The following is a 19,994-nucleotide window of genomic DNA, read 5'->3' as shown; positions in this document are numbered from 1 at the left end:
TCCCAGCCATCTCTAATTGTCATGGAACAATTAAGGTCTAACAAGACAGACAGATCTACCTACCTATCAAGGTCTTATTCTGTTTCATTTGTTTGTTTCCCAGCTGGGTTAAGCAAGTTACCTAACCTCTCTTCTCAGTTTCCTTCCTAGGAAAATGAAGCCAATATTGGTTCCCCCTCCAAGGATTAGCAGGAGAGTTACATGAAATAATATGCATAAACTTCTTAGCACATTGCTGGTTACAGAGTCAGCCTCAATATTAGTAAATTGCTGACCCATCCGTCCCTCCTTGATTGCTGACGTCCCTGGGCAGAGATAAGGTGTGGATATGCACAGTGCTCATCATGACAGTAACACCACACCCTTCTCTTCTAATCAAGAAGGTGTCCCAGAGGGCAAGTGAGTAAAAGCAATACTACTAGAGGAATAATCCTGAGTCTGTGCAAGTTAATTTAAGAGGTAAATAATTTTAAAATTTAGCCACTTTATTTTTAGGAAAAAATACTGGCAGCACATGTCACAACTGATCACAGTATTGGGCACTGTGACACCAAGACTGAGAGCCCCTGCTTTTGTGTGTGTGTGTGTGTGTGTGTGTGTGTGTGTGTGTGTGAGAGAGAGAGAGAGAGAGAGAGAGAGAAACAGACTGAGAAAGGGAAAGATGCAAATTCCTAGGCTTTCACTCCAGGAAATTTTAATTCAGCAGGTCTTAGGGGGTACTAAGCTCCTTGCCCTTTTTTCTAGAATTTTGAAAAGCACAGTTCCAGAAAACAGAACTTAGAATTATTTTTAGAATCTGAGCATTCTGTAAAGGGTGGCTCAATAAAAAAAAGAGTTTTCTAAAAAGTAGAACTGTCCAGCAGTGGGGCAGACAGGGGCATTGAGCTCCCTGTCATTGGAGGTACTCACACAGAAATCTACCAGAGAACCCTCGGGCAGAGCAGATTGCGGCTATCCCGAGGAAAGCCAGTCCCAGGCTGAGAGCTTGCCTCCCTCTCCCACCGTGGGGGTCTCTGAGCAGCTGGTCGGGATGTCAGTTCTACTAGATGTGAGCCCTCATCCTGCCCAGGGTCAGAACTGAGAAGCAAAACTGTGTCTTGGACAAGATCTCTTTCCTTTCACTGCCTCTTCCAAGTTTGGGCAGCAGGAAGGTGAGTAAAGACTCAAGGTCAAAGACTTAGTCTTTGTGAAGCTGTTCCTAGACTGCCCTAGAGAAGGCTTGGAATATCATTCTGTCAGAGGTGTCTACACTTTAGGAAGAGAACCCCTGATATTGACAAAACCCCAAGAACCCCCCCTTTAGGAGCTGGCAGTGACTTTACTCTCATATAACCTAGCACTTCAGTATCTACACATCCTCACTGCTGGCCACAGTATAGTAGGTGGCTATGAGTGGGGGCTCTGGGCCATGTGGCCCAAAGAAAAGATAATGCAAGCCACCTGTCATTTTAAATTTTCTAGTAGCCATGCTAAAAATCAGACAAAGAAACAGGTGAAGTTAGTTTTAGTAATATATTTTATCTAACTCACTGCATATCCAAAATATTACCTATTTAACATGTAGTCAATATAAAAGTTATTACTGAGCTATTTTACATTCTCTCTTTCTTTTTGAAATAAGTCTTTGAAACTTGGTTTATAATTTACACTTAAAGCATATCCCAATTCAGCCACATTTCAAGGGCTCAATAACCATATCTGGGAAGGAGGCACATTATTGGACAATACAGTTCTGGACCCTAAACGACCCTAAAAATGTCCTACCTTTCCTACTTACTAGCCCATGGCCTCAGTCATGTTGTTTAACTTTTCTTTGTCTGATTCTCCTCCTTCATAAATAGTAATGATAATAATAGTGTCTCCATCATAAAGTTGTTATGGGAGTTAAATGAGTTAATATGTATAAAGTATTTAAAATAGTGGCTGGCATATAGCAATTGTTCAGAAATTCAACCCCTCAGCTCTGTTATATACAAAGGGCAGGAGTTTTCATCTCTTTTTTTATGGATAAGATATGAACATTTATTAAGTACCTACAATGTATCAAGCTTGGAGCTAGAGATATGATCTCATTAAATTCCCCAATATCCCAAAGAGGGAAAGATTATTGCCATGTTTTAAGTGATGAGGCTCAGAGAGGTTATCTAACTCGTCCAAGTCTGCATAGTAGGTGTGGCAGAGCAGGGATTCAAACCCAGGTCTCCCGACCCCCAAGCCATGTTCTTTTGCTGAACTATGTAGTCTGAGATGAAAGTGACCTAAGGTCTCACAGCAAATAGTGACAACTCCGGGCCTTAAGTCACTACCTGACTCTTCCAGTGCTCTTCCCCTCCACAAGCCACCTCCCTAAGGTGGAAGTATGACACCACAACAGGACGAAGAGAACATTTTTGGTAGGCGGACCCTTCCAGGATGCCTTCAAATGACATCTCTTTTGGTGGCTCTCCTGGTCTGCCAATAAAAGTGGGTCTTAGCAGCTGAGCTGAAGATAGAGAGAGTGGAAAGAATGGGGGTTATTTGGGTTTCCATCAAAAATAATTCAGAACATTAGAACCCAGTTCTCACCCAGATTCTGCACAGTTTCTATACCATTGTGTCCTCAGTGCTTTGAAAGAAGGAAATGGGTGCTCTGGCCAGAATGAGTCTGCAAAAGGATGTGTCCAGGTGCCTATCCCTGGCTGCTCCTTGCCCCAGGACACCCCAGCTCCCAAGCCTGCAGGTGAAGGCAAGCAGAGAAAAGGACCCAAAGAAAAACAGAAGACCCAGGAACCAGGATCCAGTTACAAAAAGAAAAAGGGAGAAAGAGAGACAGTGAGAGCAATTGAGAACAGCAATGCAGCAAAAAGGGCTTTTAGTGATAATTAATAATTAACATTTCTAATGAAGTCCCGGTGACAGGAAGAGGCCAGCACAGGGCTCCGGGGCATGACTGGGGGTGACAGTGACCTCCATGAGGACCAGCAGCCTGAGCCTCATTAACCTTCAGGAGCCCCCTACCCCCATGCAGCCAGTGAGCTGCCCACTGCTGAGATGGACATTTTTGTGGCAAATCCAGGAGAAGGGGTAGATGAGGGAGTAATTTCAGGGGGAGAGGCTGTGAGTAAGAGAGGGTTCTAGGGGATTCCTTTTCTGCACAGGCAGATCCAGCTCCTTTGAAAGCCTGGCTTTTCCTTGGTCATGCCAGGTACCTGGATTTCCTTTGGCCAGGCAAGCAGCCTGGAGAAGGCATGTTCCAAGACATAGAACATTCCTACGGAGCAGCAACATGCTAAGAGCTCAAGGAAGAGGGTAAGAGAGCAAAGGCAGGGAATGCTCATGAAAGTGGGAGCTATCCCAAGAGGGGGCAGGTGCAGCCAAGCAGAGAGCCCTAGAGACTGGCTACACAGTTATGGTTGTAATGGTGGTGGGCAGAGTGGGTGGTGGTTGTTGTGTACTGAATGTTTGTGTCTCCCCCAAAATTCACATGTTGAAGCCCTAACCCCCAATGTGACTGGAGAGAAGCCCTTTACAGAAGGAGCTATAGTTAAATGAAGTCATAAGTCTGAGGCCCTGATCCACCTTATTAGAGGAGGGGACACTAGGGGTCCTTTTATCCTTTGTGAGCAAGAGGAAAGGCCATGTGAGGGCACAGCAAGAAGGCCACCATCTACAACCAGGAAGAGAGCCCCCACCAGGAACTGAATCAGCCAGAACCTTGATCTTGAGCTTCCCAGCCTCCAGAACTGTGGGAAAATAAATTTCTAATGTTTAGGCCCTCCAGTCGATGGTATTTTTAATGGCAGCCTGAGCTGACTAATACAGTGGTAGTCAAAGTGATCATGGTAATTGAAAGGGTATTAACAGGCTCTGGGGTGACCAGCCATCCCAGTTTATCTGGAATAGAGGGTTTTCCTGGGATGCAAGGTTTTCAGTGCTAAAATCAGGACAGTTCCAGGCAGACCGGGATGGCCAGCTAGTAGTAGTAGTAATTGCAGCAGTGGAGGTGATCTAATAATTAGCCGACGCTTTATATTCTACATCTATTCTGTGTATGCGTTATTCCCTTTTAAGCTACCTCATTCCCAAAGTGGGATATTTTTGCCCTTAGACATATACAGTGCTTTACAGATACAAAGCATTTTCACAAACACATCTGCCCCACGACTTGAGCCAGTTCTTCTCTAGCCAAAGTCAAGCCTGGCCGATTTTACTCTGAAGGCCAGTGTGGACTCAGCCAGCTGAAGGGAGTCCTCTCCTGCCAAGGCCCATGGCCCTGAGGAACCCTGGCTCCCTCACTGTGAGCCAAGTGGATGCCCAAAGCTCCACCCCTGGAGCTTCTGATTCCTGTGAGCTGGGGCAAGGCCTGGGCTTTGGCAGGGTTCAGAAACTTTCCAGGGGATTCTGAGAAAGGATAGTGTGCAAAGTGCCCAACAATAGCTCTACCGGCTGCTGCTTAGGTCAATTTGCTGTAAGTTTTCATTTTGGTACAATGTTAATCTTACAGAAAACTTTCAAGAACTGTACAAAAGAACTCTTGTATTCCCTTTACACCAATCCACCAATGGTTCTCATCTTAACCATTTGCTTAATAATTTTCTTGTGTTTATTTTTATCTAAAAAAAAAACCATGAAGTAAGCTTTCCTAGTGGGTATGATACAGACTGATAGCAGGACATATATAATATATATTATATAACAAATGCATACATATATTGGGAGACATCCATATATTTGGTGCCCAGCGAATGCACATTGATAGAGATGTGCCACTGTAACCTTTGGTGGCAAATGTCATGATCATTTGGAGATGGAGATAAAGGAGGATTGACTGGGACGAGGGACAGAAAAGAAGTTTTGGGGGTGATGAAAACATTCTATATCCTGATTGCGGTGGTGATTACACAAATGCATACATTTACCAAAACTAATTTGTCTGAATGTACAATAGGTACATATTATTACATATGATTGCATATAATTTATAATTTGATAAAGTTGATTTTTTTAAAATGTAACTTTTTTTGAAGTGTAGTGGCTTGTTCTAAAGAATCCAGCAGAGGAAAACTGATGCCTGAGGAAGTATGGATTTTATGCCCTGAATTATCATACATTTGTATGGCATTTATTATATGTCAGGCTCTGTTCTAAGCATTTTGCAAGAACGAACTCATGTAATTCTCACAAGCCTATGGTGTAAAGGCATCACAGGCCCCACTTTAGAGATCAGGAAGAGAGATTAGCTATTGGCCCAAGGTGGCACAGCCAGGAAGTAGAACAACATGACTCTAAAACCTAGCAGGGAGGCACCAGTGCCCCTGCTCTCAGGCACTATGCTAAGTTAGTTCTTTCCATGATAGCCAGAGACCAGGCTCTGCCTTACCATGCACCACCGCCCCATGGCAGTAGAGCCCCCTGAACTCCAGGGACCAGCCAGTGGACAGAGGGAAGCTGACTGTCCTTGAGGCCTTGCTGTTGAGTACCCAGACCACCAGACTCTCCTCTGCTTCCTGCTTCCCTTCATCCTTGACTCACCAGCTCTGCCAGTCCATCTCTGGAGCTTTCCAACTGCCCAATTTTAGGAGGCATCCAGAGGTGCCATATAGCCTCGCACTGGAGACAGAGTTGGTTGTCTGAATCACTCTGTCTGTCCCTGAGAGATATTAACAGAAAATAAATATCAGCATGTGACATCCTGAAGTTCTGTGTTCCCAGGAGCCAGTACTGGTTTCCTCATATTCCATGTGCTTCCTGTAAGTCAGGGGTCTGTGGCGGGAGAGCACGGAACCAGATCTCAGGCATGGACTTTGCTACTGACTTGCTGTGAGATGTAGGGCTTCTCTTCCCTTCTCTGAGTCTCAGATTTCTCACCCCAAATAATGGGAGGTTAGCCCAGATGTGAGGTTCTTGGCCTGTGGATTGCTAGGAAGTCCACAAATAGGCTTCAAATGTTCTAGGAATCCCCAGCATTTGTATGCATAGTGTTTTGTGTATTTAGATAAAGGAGTCCATATCTCATTTGATTTTCAAAGGGATCACTTTCCCTCTAAAATTTCACATCACTTGCCTGCCAAAGTCTTTTCTAGTTCTAAAATTTGAAGACTTTATGTCTTAATCTAAGTCTTTGCATTGCATATCAGCCTGGAAGCTTCATTTACAGAGAACGGCAAAGGAGACCCAAGGCATCAGTGTTAGAGTCAGAGCTAGCACGTGGTGTCTCCTGACTTATTCATTTATTCAGCATATATCCATTGTAATAAGCATATTTCATTCGAATGATAACTTTTGACCACAGCGCCACATGTGCCAAGAGCCTCTACAATGACCCAGGGCCTAACACAGGACCTAGTGCATAGTAGGAACTCTATAAATATTTGATGAATAAAATAATAATTAGGGTGAGGGCCTTAGGCCTGTAATCCTACCATTTTGGGAGGCCGAGGTGGGCAGATCACTTGAGCCTGGGAGTTTGAGACCAGACTGGCCAACATGGTGAAGCTCCATCTCTACAAAAAGTCCAAAAAAAAAAAAAAAAAAAGCTGGGCATGGTGGTGCATGCCTGTAGTCCCAGCTACTCAGGAGGCTGAGAGGGGAGGATCACCTGAGCCCAGGCAGGTCAAGGCTGCAGTGAGCTGTGATCACGCCACTGCACTCCAGCAAAGGTGACAGAGCAAGACCATGTCTCAAATAATAAAAATAATGAATTGGGAAGCCAACTAATTGTGGGAGTGGAAATAGAGGAGGAAAGGCAGAACCCCAAATCAGGAGATCCAACTTTTATTTTCATCTTGGCTACACACAAAGCCTCTTCTCCTCTGGCCTCTCTTTTTCTACCATAAACTGAGGGAACTGGACTAGCTAAACTCCAGGGCCTCTTCTAGATTTAAGATTCCGGGATGTCAAGACACCTCTGGCCGCTTAGATAGAGTGCTGAGAAAGAGCAGTCCCCAAGAGTTCCCCATGCCAGGGAGATCTCTAGCTAGTGTATTAGTTATCTATTGTTGCATAACAAATTAGCTTAAATTCAGCAGCTTAAAACAACACATATTTATTATCTCATACAATTTCTGAGGGTTGTGAATCTGAGAGTGGCTTAGCTGGGTAGTTCTGGCTCAGTCTCTCTCATGAAGTTGAAGTCAAGATGTCAGCCAGGGCTGCAGTTATCAGGCTAAACTAGGACTGGAGCCTAGGCCTCTAGGCTCACTCACATGACTGTTGGCTGTTGGCCTCAGCTCCTTACCACGTGGGCCTCTCCATAATGATGCTCATGACATGGCAGCTACCTCCCCCGAGAGCAAGTGATCTGAGAGAGAAAGCTGCCAGGATGAAAGCTGCAACGACTTTTTATAACTTAACCCAGGAAGTGACATGCTATCACCTATTTTATTAGCTATACAAACCGACCCTGGTGTAAATGTAGGAGGGGCCTGTATAATGTGTGAATATCAGAAAGTGGGAATCCGGGGCAGCCGGCTACCGCATCCAGGCTGAAGTCAAATCTCTTGAGGCTCTCATTTAGATAAGGCCACTATTCATACTTTTCCGTGGGCAGGGGTCCCAGTGGGAAGAACTTGTGCATGAGCCAGCCAGTATCATCAGTGAAATGTTCTGCCTGCTCCTTTTCAAAACAAGCCCAGGAATTCTATAGGGCTCCTTGCTGAAGCACCAATGCCTGGTGCAGCCCTGCAAAGAGCGAGGGCAAAGATATGCGGGGGCTCAGCAGGGACCACCTTAATAACCCGGCAAAACCTCAATTACCCAAAGCAACGTGAGCCAGGGCCCTCATTTAATCAGATTTCTTGATTTAACTATCCCACACTGATACATAAATCTATATACTGTGGTTGATGATAGACAAATAGCAGGCAAATATGTTGCCGTTAAAGATTTTTAAAACCCCTTCAAGGGTCTCTATCTGTAAATTTGCATGTTCTCTGCAGCTAAAATAATTGCAAGATACTGCAAGAACCAGGCTTATCAATGGCCTAACCATGGCCTTCATTTTTCTTGCTAAGGCAGGAAAGCAAAAGAAAACATTTTAGGAAGTTTTTTAAAATTTAAAAACATTTCTAACAAAGCAGCCTTTCTGCAGAACTTCCATCTAATTAGGAAATTAAATTAACCAGACCATTTCACTTCCTCAGTAAAAGCGATTGAATTTCTTGTGGCAACTCTGACCCCTTTCACCATTTGCCCGACATATCCGGCACTTCCCCACCCACACTGCCTTTCATCCGCCCTCAGCCTGGAATTCCTGGTGAGCCCAGAGTTGGAATGAGAAGAAATGGATTCCACTCTCTATTCCATCACTGCACGTAGGGTGTTTGGGCTTTCTGAGCTCCCTTTCCTCACTCATAAAAGGAGGCATTTAAAGTACGTGATTCTTCAGTTCTCTTTACCCCTAACACTCTAAGTTGTCTGATCCCCACCATCATCACTTTCTGAAATCTGACTGCTTTTTCAGGATGCAGGTAAAGTGCTATATTCACTATGGAGCCTCCCTTATCTCCGTGGACAGAAGTAGTTTCTCTTCTCTCTGCAATCCCACAATTAAGTAAATAGAGGTAAACACATGATTTTATGGATTATGTAAAATATTTACTCACATTTTTGTCTCTCCTAGCAGACTCTATGCTCTTTGAGGACAGCTGCCTGACCCTTCGCATCGTGATATCCGTTAGCACTGCACCCAGCACATGGTAGGTGTTCACACCTGTGGTTTGGAGGGAGCCCAAAAACCAGGTTTGTGATTTTGCAGCACACCGATGTATTGGCTGCCCTCAGCCAGCAGGGGGAGCACATTTGCTCCTTAAATGAAGCCGCCAGCTCTGAACTGTGACACCCTCTGAAGAGCTGATGAATGGATTTACCTCGGAGGGTGAGACGGGCCCAGAGGACTAGGGTGAGGGCAGGGGTGAGGACAGATCTGCTACTTCTGACTAAGAAGCCACCACTTATTTGGTAAACAATAACATCCCAGGAACAGAGAAGCACCCTCATGATAAATTCAGAGCACTTCCTATCTCTAAGGCCAGGAAACTGCATGAAGTTATAATAGGGATACATTCTTGATTAAACACTGTGTAACTTGGGGAATTAAGTCTATGATAAATTGGGAGATAGGGACCTGCAGCCTCATTTCTTTTAAGGATATTTAATTACAAAATTCTGTAACGAAATTACAGCCTTATTAAAATGGTTTCTCACTGAAGAGAGGGTCTCGAAAGGTGAGACAATGCCAATAGGAGAGGGGCTGTAGGGTTTTCCAAGCACTCTCCCTGTGCCACTGCATTCTGATCAGAGACTAGAAAGTGGGGATAAGGCACCTCCCTTTGAAAATCAGCCCGCTGGAGAGGTTGGTCTCTCTCTCTCTCTCTCTCTCTCCACCTTTCCCCATGAGACTGCCCCCATGAAGCCTGGACTGCCAGGCAGCTAGGATCCTATTAGAGACAGCTGTCTGGTGGAGAAACTAGCTTCTCTTTAAAATAACAGACACTTGTTAGTGATAGACATCTTGTCAATCACTCACACCTTAGTATGAATTACACCAATCAGCTGTTAGGGTTTCCTCCACCAGAATAGGTTGGGGATTGTTTAATCTGAGAATGGTAAATTTGGTTGCAGATTAGAGGTCACAGTTTTGGAGCACGAGATACTCTGGGAGGGAGGCCAGAGTGATGAGCCTTTGTGGGAGGGCTTTGGGCGACCAGAAAGTGATGTGATGGGTATGGAGCAGAAGAGGGGGCACAAAGAGGCAGGTAGCTATGCTGAGACCCATACTGATTGCAACTGCCCCTGGGGTTTTTAGAGATCCTGCTGATCACCAGCCAGTGTATCAGACCATGTGCCCTGATTTTTAATTAAGAAAATACAGCCCCTCGGTTTACCTAGCAAGTTAACACCTTCTCCGCCATATAGAAGCAGAAGCATGTTGATCCTGGCGGTTCAGCCATTGGGATACTCGTTTTATCTGTCCGAGATTGAGACCCAATATCCTCAAGCAGAAAATAGGGAGAGTCATCTTACACTCCTCATAGGTGATATGCTTGTAAGTATCTTACTGTGCCCAGTGCAGAATGAGCCCTGGGAAAGGTCATTGATTGTTGCTGTTGCTGCTGCTGCTGCTGTTGCTGCTGCTGCTGCTGCTGCTGTTGCTGTTTTGCTGCTGTTATTGCCACTACTGTTGTTGCTGTTGTTGCTATTGTTGTTGCTGTTGCTGCTGCTGCTGTTGCTGCTGTTGTTGCTGCTGTTGTTGCTGCTGTTGCTGCTGCTGTTGCTGCTGCTGTTGTTGTTGCTGCTGCTATTGCTGTTGTTGCTGCTGTTGTTGCTGCTGTTGCTGCTGCTGTTGTTGCTGCTGCTGTTGCTGTTTTGCTGCTGTTGTTGACACTACTGTTGTTGCTGTTGTCGCTACTGTTGTTGCTGTTGCTGCTGTTTTGCTGCTGTTGTTGCCGCTACTGTTGCTGTTGTCGCTACTGTCGTTGCTACTGTTTTTGCTGTTGCTGCTGCTGCTGTTATTGCTATTGTTGTTGTTAGTGTACAGCACATGCATGGCCTTCAATGAATACTGTGTGGTATAATTACAGAACCATTCAGTGTCCTGTGGGGTCAGCCTATAACGCAAGTTCTACTGCTCATTACTTACATCAAGGGCAGCTTTCACCCCTGAGCTGCCTAACTGGGAGCCAGAAGATAGTGTTGAAATAAACCAGGAAATCTGACAACCCAGCTGACATCTCTCTTTCCCAGTCACTGTGTGGATCAAAGTCATGCTCCATAGAAGGCGAGTGCTACTTCTAGGAATCAGATATTCCGGAGCAGCGGGTACAGATGGTTTTTAAGTGGCCAGATGCCTTGTGGCAAAGTAGAAAGTGTGCTGGCTTGAGTGTCATGGTCCAGCTATGTGACTTTAGACATGTCACTTAGCCTCCTATTTTTTTTTTCCTCATAGGCAAAATAGAGACTATGCTAGCAGGGCTGCTATGAAGAAGTGATGCCACTGTGCTCAGTTCAGTGCCTGACTGAGAGAAGGAACTCGATAAACTTTAGCCTCCTTTCCTCCAGACCTTCCTCCTGCTTCTACTCCCAAATAAAGGGCTAGAGCATCAGAACTGCAGGGAATGTGAAAGATCATCCAGCTCAGTTTTATCTTTCCAGATTAAGTAGGGACATACAGTGGGACAGTGGCGGCCCAGATGAGAGGCCAGGTTGCCCAGTTCCTCACCCGGTGGTCACCCTGGCACCACTCTGCCACCACATCACAGTCATGGCACTGTCAGCTCAGAGCTAAATTCTCCTGGTATTATTTAACTGGGATTGTGGCTGTCTTCATTCTCTGAAATTACATCAACTAAGCTTTAATGACCATTAGCTACCGTGGTTTTTCCTTTCTGAGGCCGCTCGTGTCTTTGGCTAGGAACTCATCTCTGTAAGCATTTGTACTCTGCGCCTGTTTTCAGCAGATCTTAAATATTGTGCCTGGGTCTAAGCTTCTCCTTACAAGTGCAGGATTCTAAATTCAAATTCACGAGCCAGTGTCTGTTTTCTGGAGCACATCCAAGCGTGGGTGAGTGAGAACGGGCAGTTTCTAATCCTGAGATGCTAATCTACCTTGCCAGGTTCTGAATGTGGTGGAGGAAGTAATAAACTTGGAAAACAGAATAGGTTCCAGGCCTGAATGACCAATTAAACCTCTTTTTAAATGGCCAAGAGCAATATCTATAAGATACAAGCTAATTACAAGAATTAACAACAACCACTACCAAAAACACCCAGACTCTTCAGCTATATCAAATACCAAGGACCAGAAATGCAAGCCATCTTATATTTGTAATATCTATATTCCTAGCTCTGGCCTCCCTTCACCTCTGGTCCTGGATACAAAGAGGTGGGGTCCAAAGAAGAAGGAGGCAAGGATGATACCAACAATGGGAGGAATGAGAAGGCCCCCTGAGTTGTTAGTAGATGGATAAAATACCAGTCATGGGACCTTTTCTCTCCTGTCGCCTTCCTTCTGATCGTTCATCCAGTACACATTTATGGAGCAACTACTAGGCAAGCAGTAGGGTAGGCACTGAGACTCAGCATGGAGCTGACCTTCCCAGTGAGGAATACAGACAACAGACAAGCAAACAAACAAGATACTTTCAGAGAATGCTAAGCCCTCAGAAGGACATGCAGATAGGTAATGGGATAGTGAGGAACTGGGTTTGGGCAGGGACAACTTAGATGGATGGTTGGAATGGCATCTTTGAGGATGTGACCCATATGAGCTGAGATCTGTAGGATGAGTAACCAGCCACAGGCAAATCTGGGAGAACGTTCCAGACAGAGGGCACAGAAAGTGCAAAGAAGACCACTTGCTGTGCCTTCTGCCTGGAACATTCTCCTTGTGTGAGAGCCCAAAGAAGAGAGGGATGGTCGGAGTGGCTGCGGCTCAGTGAGCAGGACTGGGGGATGGGCCATGGCCTGATGGGGTAAGGCTGGGGAGGTAAGATAAGGAGTAGTTAAGTAGAAGCAGGACCTAGAGTCAGAGAAATCTGGATTTGAAGCCCAGCTTGAAGAGTTATAGACCGGGCACGGTGGCTCACACCTGGAATCCCAGCACTTTGGGAGGCCAAGACAGGCAGATCACTTGAGGTCAAGAGTTCAAGGCCAGCCTGGCCAGTGTGGTGAAACCCTGTCTCTACTAAAAACCAAAAATTTGCCAGATGTGGTGGTGCGTGCCTGTAATCCCAGCTACTTGGGAGGCTGAGGCACAAAAATCACTTAAACCTGGGAGGCAGAGGTTGCAGTGAGCCAAGATCTCGCCACTGCATTCCAGCTTGGGCAACAGAGAGAGATTCCATCTCAAAAAAATAAAAATAAAAATAAATTATTAACAGTGTGACCTTGAACTGGTTACTTTGCCTCTGAGCCTCAGCTTCCTCATCTTTGAAATGGAGCCAAAGAGAATAGGACCAACCTCACTTGGTTAATGCAAAGAATAAATGAGAGGGAGCCCTTTAAAGTACTTAGCAGAGCACCTGGCACACAGTCAGTGGCCATAAACTCCAACGTCTACTCTTCCAGACTCACCACTGACACCCAAGGCCACTGATCGCAGGCTGGGGTCAATTTCAGTCGCCACCACCGAGAAAGCCACCAGGTGGCGGTCTTTCAAGCTTTTCTGGCTTAAGCGTGGTCAAGACTGTTTTGAGCTTGTTTTCACCCAGTAGGAAAGTGCAAAAACAAATCCTCCAAAGACTAGGTGGGTATAGGGCCACTGGAAACATACAGGGAATATTTTCCGGCTTCAGCAACAAAATGTAGTGAAAAGAACACCAGCTAAGAGGCAGACCTGGGTTCCCGTGTCCACTTTGCCTGTAGATGAATTGAGCTTGGTAATAATGCATTTGAGCCTTGTGGTCTAGATTTCCCCATCAACCTACACCATGGTATTGCTGTGAGGCCCCGAGGAGGCACTACATGCAGAATGGCTGAAGAATACCTTTCTAGAGTGTGCTTGAGTGACAGTCCCAGCTTTGCCACTTACTTGATGTTTACTTACCCCCAGCTTTTTCACCTATAAAATGGGCATAAGAACAGAATCACAGGCTTGTTAGGACGATGAAAACAGTTAAGCACTTGAACAGCTCTGAGCACCTGAATGTACAGTCTCAGTGTGTGCTGCCATCATCTGTAAAGTGCCATTAGGCAGATTGGCTGTGACCACAGGCTGCCCTGGCTTTCGTTGAGGTGGCTGCTGGGAAGCTGCAGAGAAAGAAGGTGAATGTTTGACTGAGGATGAAGATGAGACAACTACGAATAAGCAGAGAGGGGGGAGTTGCACTTGCAGATGGGGAGTGAAGGTGCACAGTAACCAAGGAAGTGTCTCCTGCCCCCACAGTGCCTTGGCAAGGAAGCTCACAGGATGTGGGAAGAAGGGGCATCACCTGGAAGCCACGTCTCCAGCCCATTTCTATTCCTTCTGTCTCTCTCACTCTCTCCCTCTCTCTTTCCACCCCCTCTCTTTTTGAGACAGGGTCTCACTCTGTTACCCAGGCTGGAGTGCAGCGGCATAATCATGGCTCACCACAGCCTGGACCTCCTGGGCTCAAGCAATCCTCCCACCTCAACCTCTCAAGTAGCTGGGACCACAGGCATGCACCACCACCCTGGATAATTGTGTGTGTGTGTGTGTGTGTGTGTGTGTGTGTGTAGAGATGGGGGTCTTCCTATGTTGCCCAGGCTAGTCTCAAACTCCTGGGCTCAAGCAATCCTCCTACCTCTTCCTCTCAAAGCAAGTAAGTGGCAAAGCTGGGACTGTCACTCAAGCATACTCTAGACAGGTATTCTCCAGCCATTCCACATGCAGTGCCTCATCTGGGCCTCACAGCAATACCGTGCTGGGATTACAGTCACGAGCCACCTTGCCCGGCCCTATTCCTTACCTCTTTCAGCACAATGTGGGCGCCAATTTCCTGCTGTATGGTAAGCTCCTTGAAGGCAGAAGTTGTATTTATCTTTGTTTTCCCACCAGCCTAACACAGAGCCCACACCTAACAAGCCCTGGACAAATGCTTGTTGGTGAGCAATCCATTCTGGGCTACCCAGTGCACTGAACACATCTCAGATAACCTAGGGCTCTGCACTGAGCTGTGACTCCACCAGCTCAGCCACGGGATTGGATGCTTTGCCTATGACCTGAGGATGTTAGTTACTCTGTGCTAATGCCCTTACCTATAAACGTGTGCAGACCGTGTCCTAATCACAGGCAGGAGAAAAGGCACAGGCACCAGCTGGCTTTCCTGGGTTTCCCATTTTCCTGTGACCTGCCCCTCCTGCCTGGAAATCTCTCAGGAGGATGGCACATGGTGGTGAGTGCTGTGTAATTGCTTAATGGCAGGAATGGGTGTAGGAGGAATTGCAGAGATATGGGAAGGGCAGCAGGCATGACAGAAAGGCACAGCATGCCAAGAAAGACACCGCATACCTAGCTCTGCTTTGCCCCATGAGAACTTTGGGAGGTGATGGGAGTCACCGCGTCTATTTCCTCTTCTCCACAATAGGGGAAATACAAATACCCACTTCTTTGTCAAAAAGGGCACAGTGCCTGGCACACAGAAAGTGCTTAAATGCTTGTTGAATATATCAATAAGATGTTGTGTGAAACAATCTTTGTAAATACTAAAGCAGCACTGTTAAAACTTTTTACTAAAGTACTCTAAGTGCAAAAGAAAAGGTTACACGTATCCCCACAAGGTTGGGGGAGGCTGAAAATCTCACCCAACAGGAAGCCTGGAAGATCTTTTCAAGGCTCACGCTTTGTTTAAAATATGCTCACACAGTTTTGCATTCAGCTCCATGATATATGCAGATTTATTCAAATCATAATTAGTTATTTTTATTTCTTTTCGTTTTTTTTTTTTTTTTCTGAGTCGGAATCTTACTCTGTCACCCAGGCTGGAGTGCAGTGGCACAATCTCGGCTCACTGTAACCTCCGCTTCCTGGGTTCAAGCAATTCTCCTGCCTCGGCCTCCCAAACAGCTGGGACTACAGGCATGCACCGCCGTGCCTGGCTACTTTTTTGTATTTTTAGTAGAGATGGGGTTTCACCATGTTGGCCAGGCTAGTCTTGAACTCCTGACCTCAGGTGATCCGCCCACCTTGACCTCCCAAAGTGCTGGGATTACAGGTGTGAGCTACCACGGCTGGCCAGATATTTTTATTTCTTACCAGTTAAATTACCTACCACTCTTCCTCTTTCTCCCCACCCCGGCAAAGGGGGTCTTCTAGTGAAAGAGGATCTTCCAGGAAGCAGGAAGATGTGGCACTTCTCTCTGGGGTCTTTTGTGTTCCCAGAATACTTCCAGCATTCTTGTTTAACAAGCATTGTGAAAGACTTCTCTTCAGATTTAGTTATTTGTGTTTAATATTTTACACTTGATCTCAGCCAAAAGACCAAGAAGCGATGTCTGTTTAATATTTTGATGGCCAGCCTCCGTACCTTGCTTTACTCAGAGAAAAATAATTGGCTTTTGTCCATTTGGTCCAATCAATGCGAGGGTCCAGAAATGCACCCCTTCCCACCCCTTCCTTCCACCCTGCGGCGCCCACAGCCCCGCCGGCAGCGGTTGCACACGTCCGAGAACAAACAGCCTGCCGGGCTCTCCACCAGGAACCGGGAACTCGACAGCCTGTTGCGACTCTTCGTGCTGTCTGCCCCTCTGACCTCTGGCCTCCCTGGGGCCTGCTCTCTCCTCCCAGCCCCGCCCCGCCTTGCCTTTGAGTTCCCACCTGCCTCCCGCGGTAGAGGTGTCAGGTCAGGTCTGCTGCATCCTGAGCCCTCCTCCAGCTGCCTGTGCCCTCGCCTGCACACACAGCCTTCAGCCCCGCATCCTGCTGGAAAGCGAATAGCGCTCCAGCTCTTAAAGACCTCCAGGGGAGCAGTTTCTACAACCTCCGCAGGAATCTCGTTCTAACATCTCTCAACTCTCACACAGAAAAAGGCCTTCTTTTCATGAAATCTCAATTCCTTTCTGTTGCAATGAGCATGGAGTTGCTTTTATTCTCTGCTAGTTTGAGCTATACTTAAACAAGCCTAATTCCTCATGATATTCTCCCTGCCTCACCAAAGGATGGAATATTGGCTTCACTTCTGCTCAGCCCTCATCTATGGTGTGTACGGGCCTGGGTCTAGGCTGGGATCCTGCCTCTGGGGTGTGAACAGAGCAACACTGAAGCAGCGAGGACCCTTTACCATGGAGGCAGGGCTGAGCCAGGGGTAGCCCTGAGCTCTTTTGGGTGCCTGGAAGTAAATAACTGACACTGACTAAGGGCCTCTTGTGGGCCAGATCTTGAAGAAGTTTATGGGAAATATAAAACCAGGTCTCTACCTTCAATAATAGCATCATAAAAGAATCACTTACTGACTCAACTCTGTGGACAGTGGAGAATGTAGTGATTTTGGCCCAAGACACTTACATTTGCATCCCAGCTGTGTGTTTGTTTGTTTGTTTGTTTTTAGATGGAGTCTCTCTCTGTTGACCCAGCTGGAGTGCAACAATGCGATCTCAGCTCACTGCAATCTCCACCTCCTGGGTTCAAGCAATTCTCCTGCCTCAGCCTCCCAAGTAGCTGGGATTACGGCATCCGCCACCATGCCCAGCTAATTTTTGTATTTGTAGTAGAGACGGGGTTTTGCCATTTTGGCTAGGCTGGTCTCAAACTCCTGACCTCAGGTAATCCACTGGCCTTGGCCTCCAAAAGTGCTGGAATTACAGGCGTGAGCCACCGTGCCCGGCTCCAGCTCTGCCTTTTATTAGCTGTGCTACGTTGGGCAAGCCACTACACCTCTCTGAGCCTTCATTTATGTGTCTATCTCACAGGTGTTAATGAGGATTTTTTTTATTCTATAAAGTGCTACACAATTAAAGGATTATCATAGATTGGGGTGGGAAGAATATGAAGGCGGGGCTCTACATGTCTGCAATAGGAGAAATGCACATGTGATGTGCTAAAGGGCTTGGAGGAAGAGAAAAGGATGAAAATGAGTGGCATTTCACAGGAATGACAGGCAGAAGGAGGTGACAGTTGGGCACAGAGACAGGGGAAAAAGAAGGGAAGAAGGATGATAGCTATCATTTATAGAATGCTCACTATGTGCCAGGCGTTCGGCTAAGGGCTTTGCGTGCATTATCTCACGTATTCCTTATGAAATCCCCGTCATGAGGTTTTATTATCCTCATTTTACCCTTGCATATGGTAGGTCATAACATACCTCCATACCCTCAAGCTGAACCCGTGAGATATACATCCTATCTATAATGGAATTTGGTGCCAAGATGAGGATACAGCTTTATAAAAAATCAGAGAAGAACCAAGCAAGAGATGCAGAGATAGGTGGTCAGGGCAGAGGGTTTTCCACAAACCCTGGTTAATGACATCAGAAGAGTAATCAGAAATGATTGCCCTTACAAACTTCAAACATGGATTCCTTTTTCCAGATGCCATTGGTTTTTGTCCACCTTGTTAGCCCTCCACTTCTATCTACTTCCTGGATGGCCCATTTCCTTACTCTTCTCTTTCTCTTATGTCCCCTTTCTCTCTTCTTTACCCTTCTCTTTCTCTTATGTCCCCTTTCTCTCTCTCTCTTTCTCCCCGCCCCCCTCCTCCACCCCTCCTCACACATGCACACACACACAGGCTCAATTACCTTTTCCATCTTCTTTTGTGTCAATGTCTGACTCTACGGATGACAAGCTCTCCATGCTCAGTTTAGACACTGAAAACAGGCTATAGCTACAGACACTCTTCCCACCCCACTTTGCTCCCTCTCCCGACATCCTCCCTTCCCTTTCTCTCTTCTCTTGATTCTTCCCCTCCTTTTATTTACTCCTTCCTGTTCCCCTTCCTCTTCTGTTCACTTTTCACCCATTTCTCTCTCTTCCCTTAGGATGGAAACTGACGAGGGCATCCCTGGCTCAGGAGCTCCCTGGCATTTGCTGCTAGTAAATGTATGCTACCACCACCCAACTGCTGACAGGGTTTTTATTTTCTTTTCTTTTTTAAACCATGACCATGAGCTCATGTCTGTCAGAAACCTGGCTGGGTTGGCAGCTGGATATGCCAGACCAGGAAGGGCTGGAACCCAAAACAGGACCTGTCCACCAAGGCAGGGCCAGGGTCTGAGGAGGTCCTGGGAGCTGGAGGCAGATGTGAGGCCAGGTTGGGGGCATGTTAAAGGAAGCTGGCATGAGGCAGTTGGCAGAGGTTCAAGAGGGCAGTTGATGCCTGGAATGTGGGGCAGCAGGTGTTAAAGACTCAGCCACAGGGAAGAAAGGAAAGCATCCAGACCCCAGAATCCTAGGCCCTGAGGTCCTGGGTCATGGGGTAGGGCAGCAGGAGGTGAGAATGGCTGGAGACCCAGTGACTGGAGCTGGGGGTACCAGCAGGAGCTCTGTCAGAAGAAAAAGGTAACAGTGGGGTCCTAGGACCTGAGAAGAAAGGTAGAGCAGGACCAAGGTCAGCAACAATGATGAAGATCCAAGATGAAGCTTCCCTGCTGTTGACTTGGACTCCAGGGAGCCCGTTTATCATGAAGACTGCTGGCTGAGCATCTCAAGCAGGAGTAGAGAGCTGTGTGGTCAGCGGCCCACCATGGCTTTCCTTTTCCCATCTCCCTCCCTGCATCACATTCTTAACCAGCCCCTCAGATTGCAGAGCCACCCCCACGACAGTGTGGGAAAACCCCATAGCTCACTGGACACATAGGCAGGTAAGCTCCTGGAACCCAAGCCATTTTGGCACAGGTTAACGTGATAAGCAGACAACTGCTTGCATCGTTACCCCCAGGCTTCCCCCTGCCCCACAGCCTCTAAACTTTCTAACCAGACTTCCCCAGGGTTCCATCATGTCCTCCTTCTTCCAGCATCCCTTTCCTGGGGCTGCTCTGCCTGCAGAGTTTCCCTGCAGCATGCGCTCACAGCTCAAGGTCTTCTGAACAAACTCTCTGGCCATCTGGAAGACTCCTTTCTGCATCTGTGATGGCTCTGGCTCTGGCCCTGACTGAACCATTTGTGGCTTCTCTAAAAGAGTTCCTGTCCAACTTTACCCCTAACCTACCTCCCCTTGAAAGTCCATCCTATGCATCTGCCTCTTACAAGCCACAAGTGCATCTGAAACCCATCGGCCATGTGATAAATGTGTACTCCTTGGAAAAAAGGGACGACCCCTCCATACGACTTGGTTTGAGAAGGGGTTATTTCCTCATACCCCCTTTAGCTCCTCATTTCTTTCACAGTTTGTGGTTTCCCATTTTCAACTATTGCTGTTTTTCCACCCCCTTACAAAAAGATTCATTTCTTTTGAGACAACCAAGCCTAAAATACACAATCCCTTATCTACAATTCCAAATCCCCAAATCTCTGAAAGTCAAAAGGATTTTTGTTTTGCAAGTTTGATGCCAAGACTCATCTGGTAGCAAAATCTGACCTAAACTGATGTGAAGTTACTTTATCCTCACACCTGCTTAGTGTAA

At 46.6% G+C, this 19,994-nt stretch overlaps 1 protein-coding gene across 1 annotated transcript in view; it reads left to right on the top strand.

Moving 5' to 3' along the window:
* Window positions 1-807: 807 nt before the first annotated feature.
* Window positions 808-19,994, top strand: part of CRTAC1 (cartilage acidic protein 1) — a 188,525-nt gene continuing 169,338 nt past the window's right edge. The window contains exons 1-2 of the mRNA XM_054660413.1: window positions 808-1,151; window positions 8,603-8,675. Coding sequence (XP_054516388.1) covers window positions 8,673-8,675 — 3 coding nt within the window. The 5' untranslated portion in view covers window positions 808-1,151; window positions 8,603-8,672. The remainder of the gene's footprint in view (window positions 1,152-8,602; window positions 8,676-19,994) is intronic.

Source organism: Pan troglodytes, chromosome 8, assembly GCF_028858775.2.
Source record: "Pan troglodytes isolate AG18354 chromosome 8, NHGRI_mPanTro3-v2.0_pri, whole genome shotgun sequence".
Lineage (NCBI taxonomy): Eukaryota > Metazoa > Chordata > Mammalia > Primates > Hominidae > Pan > Pan troglodytes.
The sequence above is the reverse complement of the archived record's forward strand: the minus strand, read 5'-3'. Positions and strand labels throughout refer to the sequence as shown.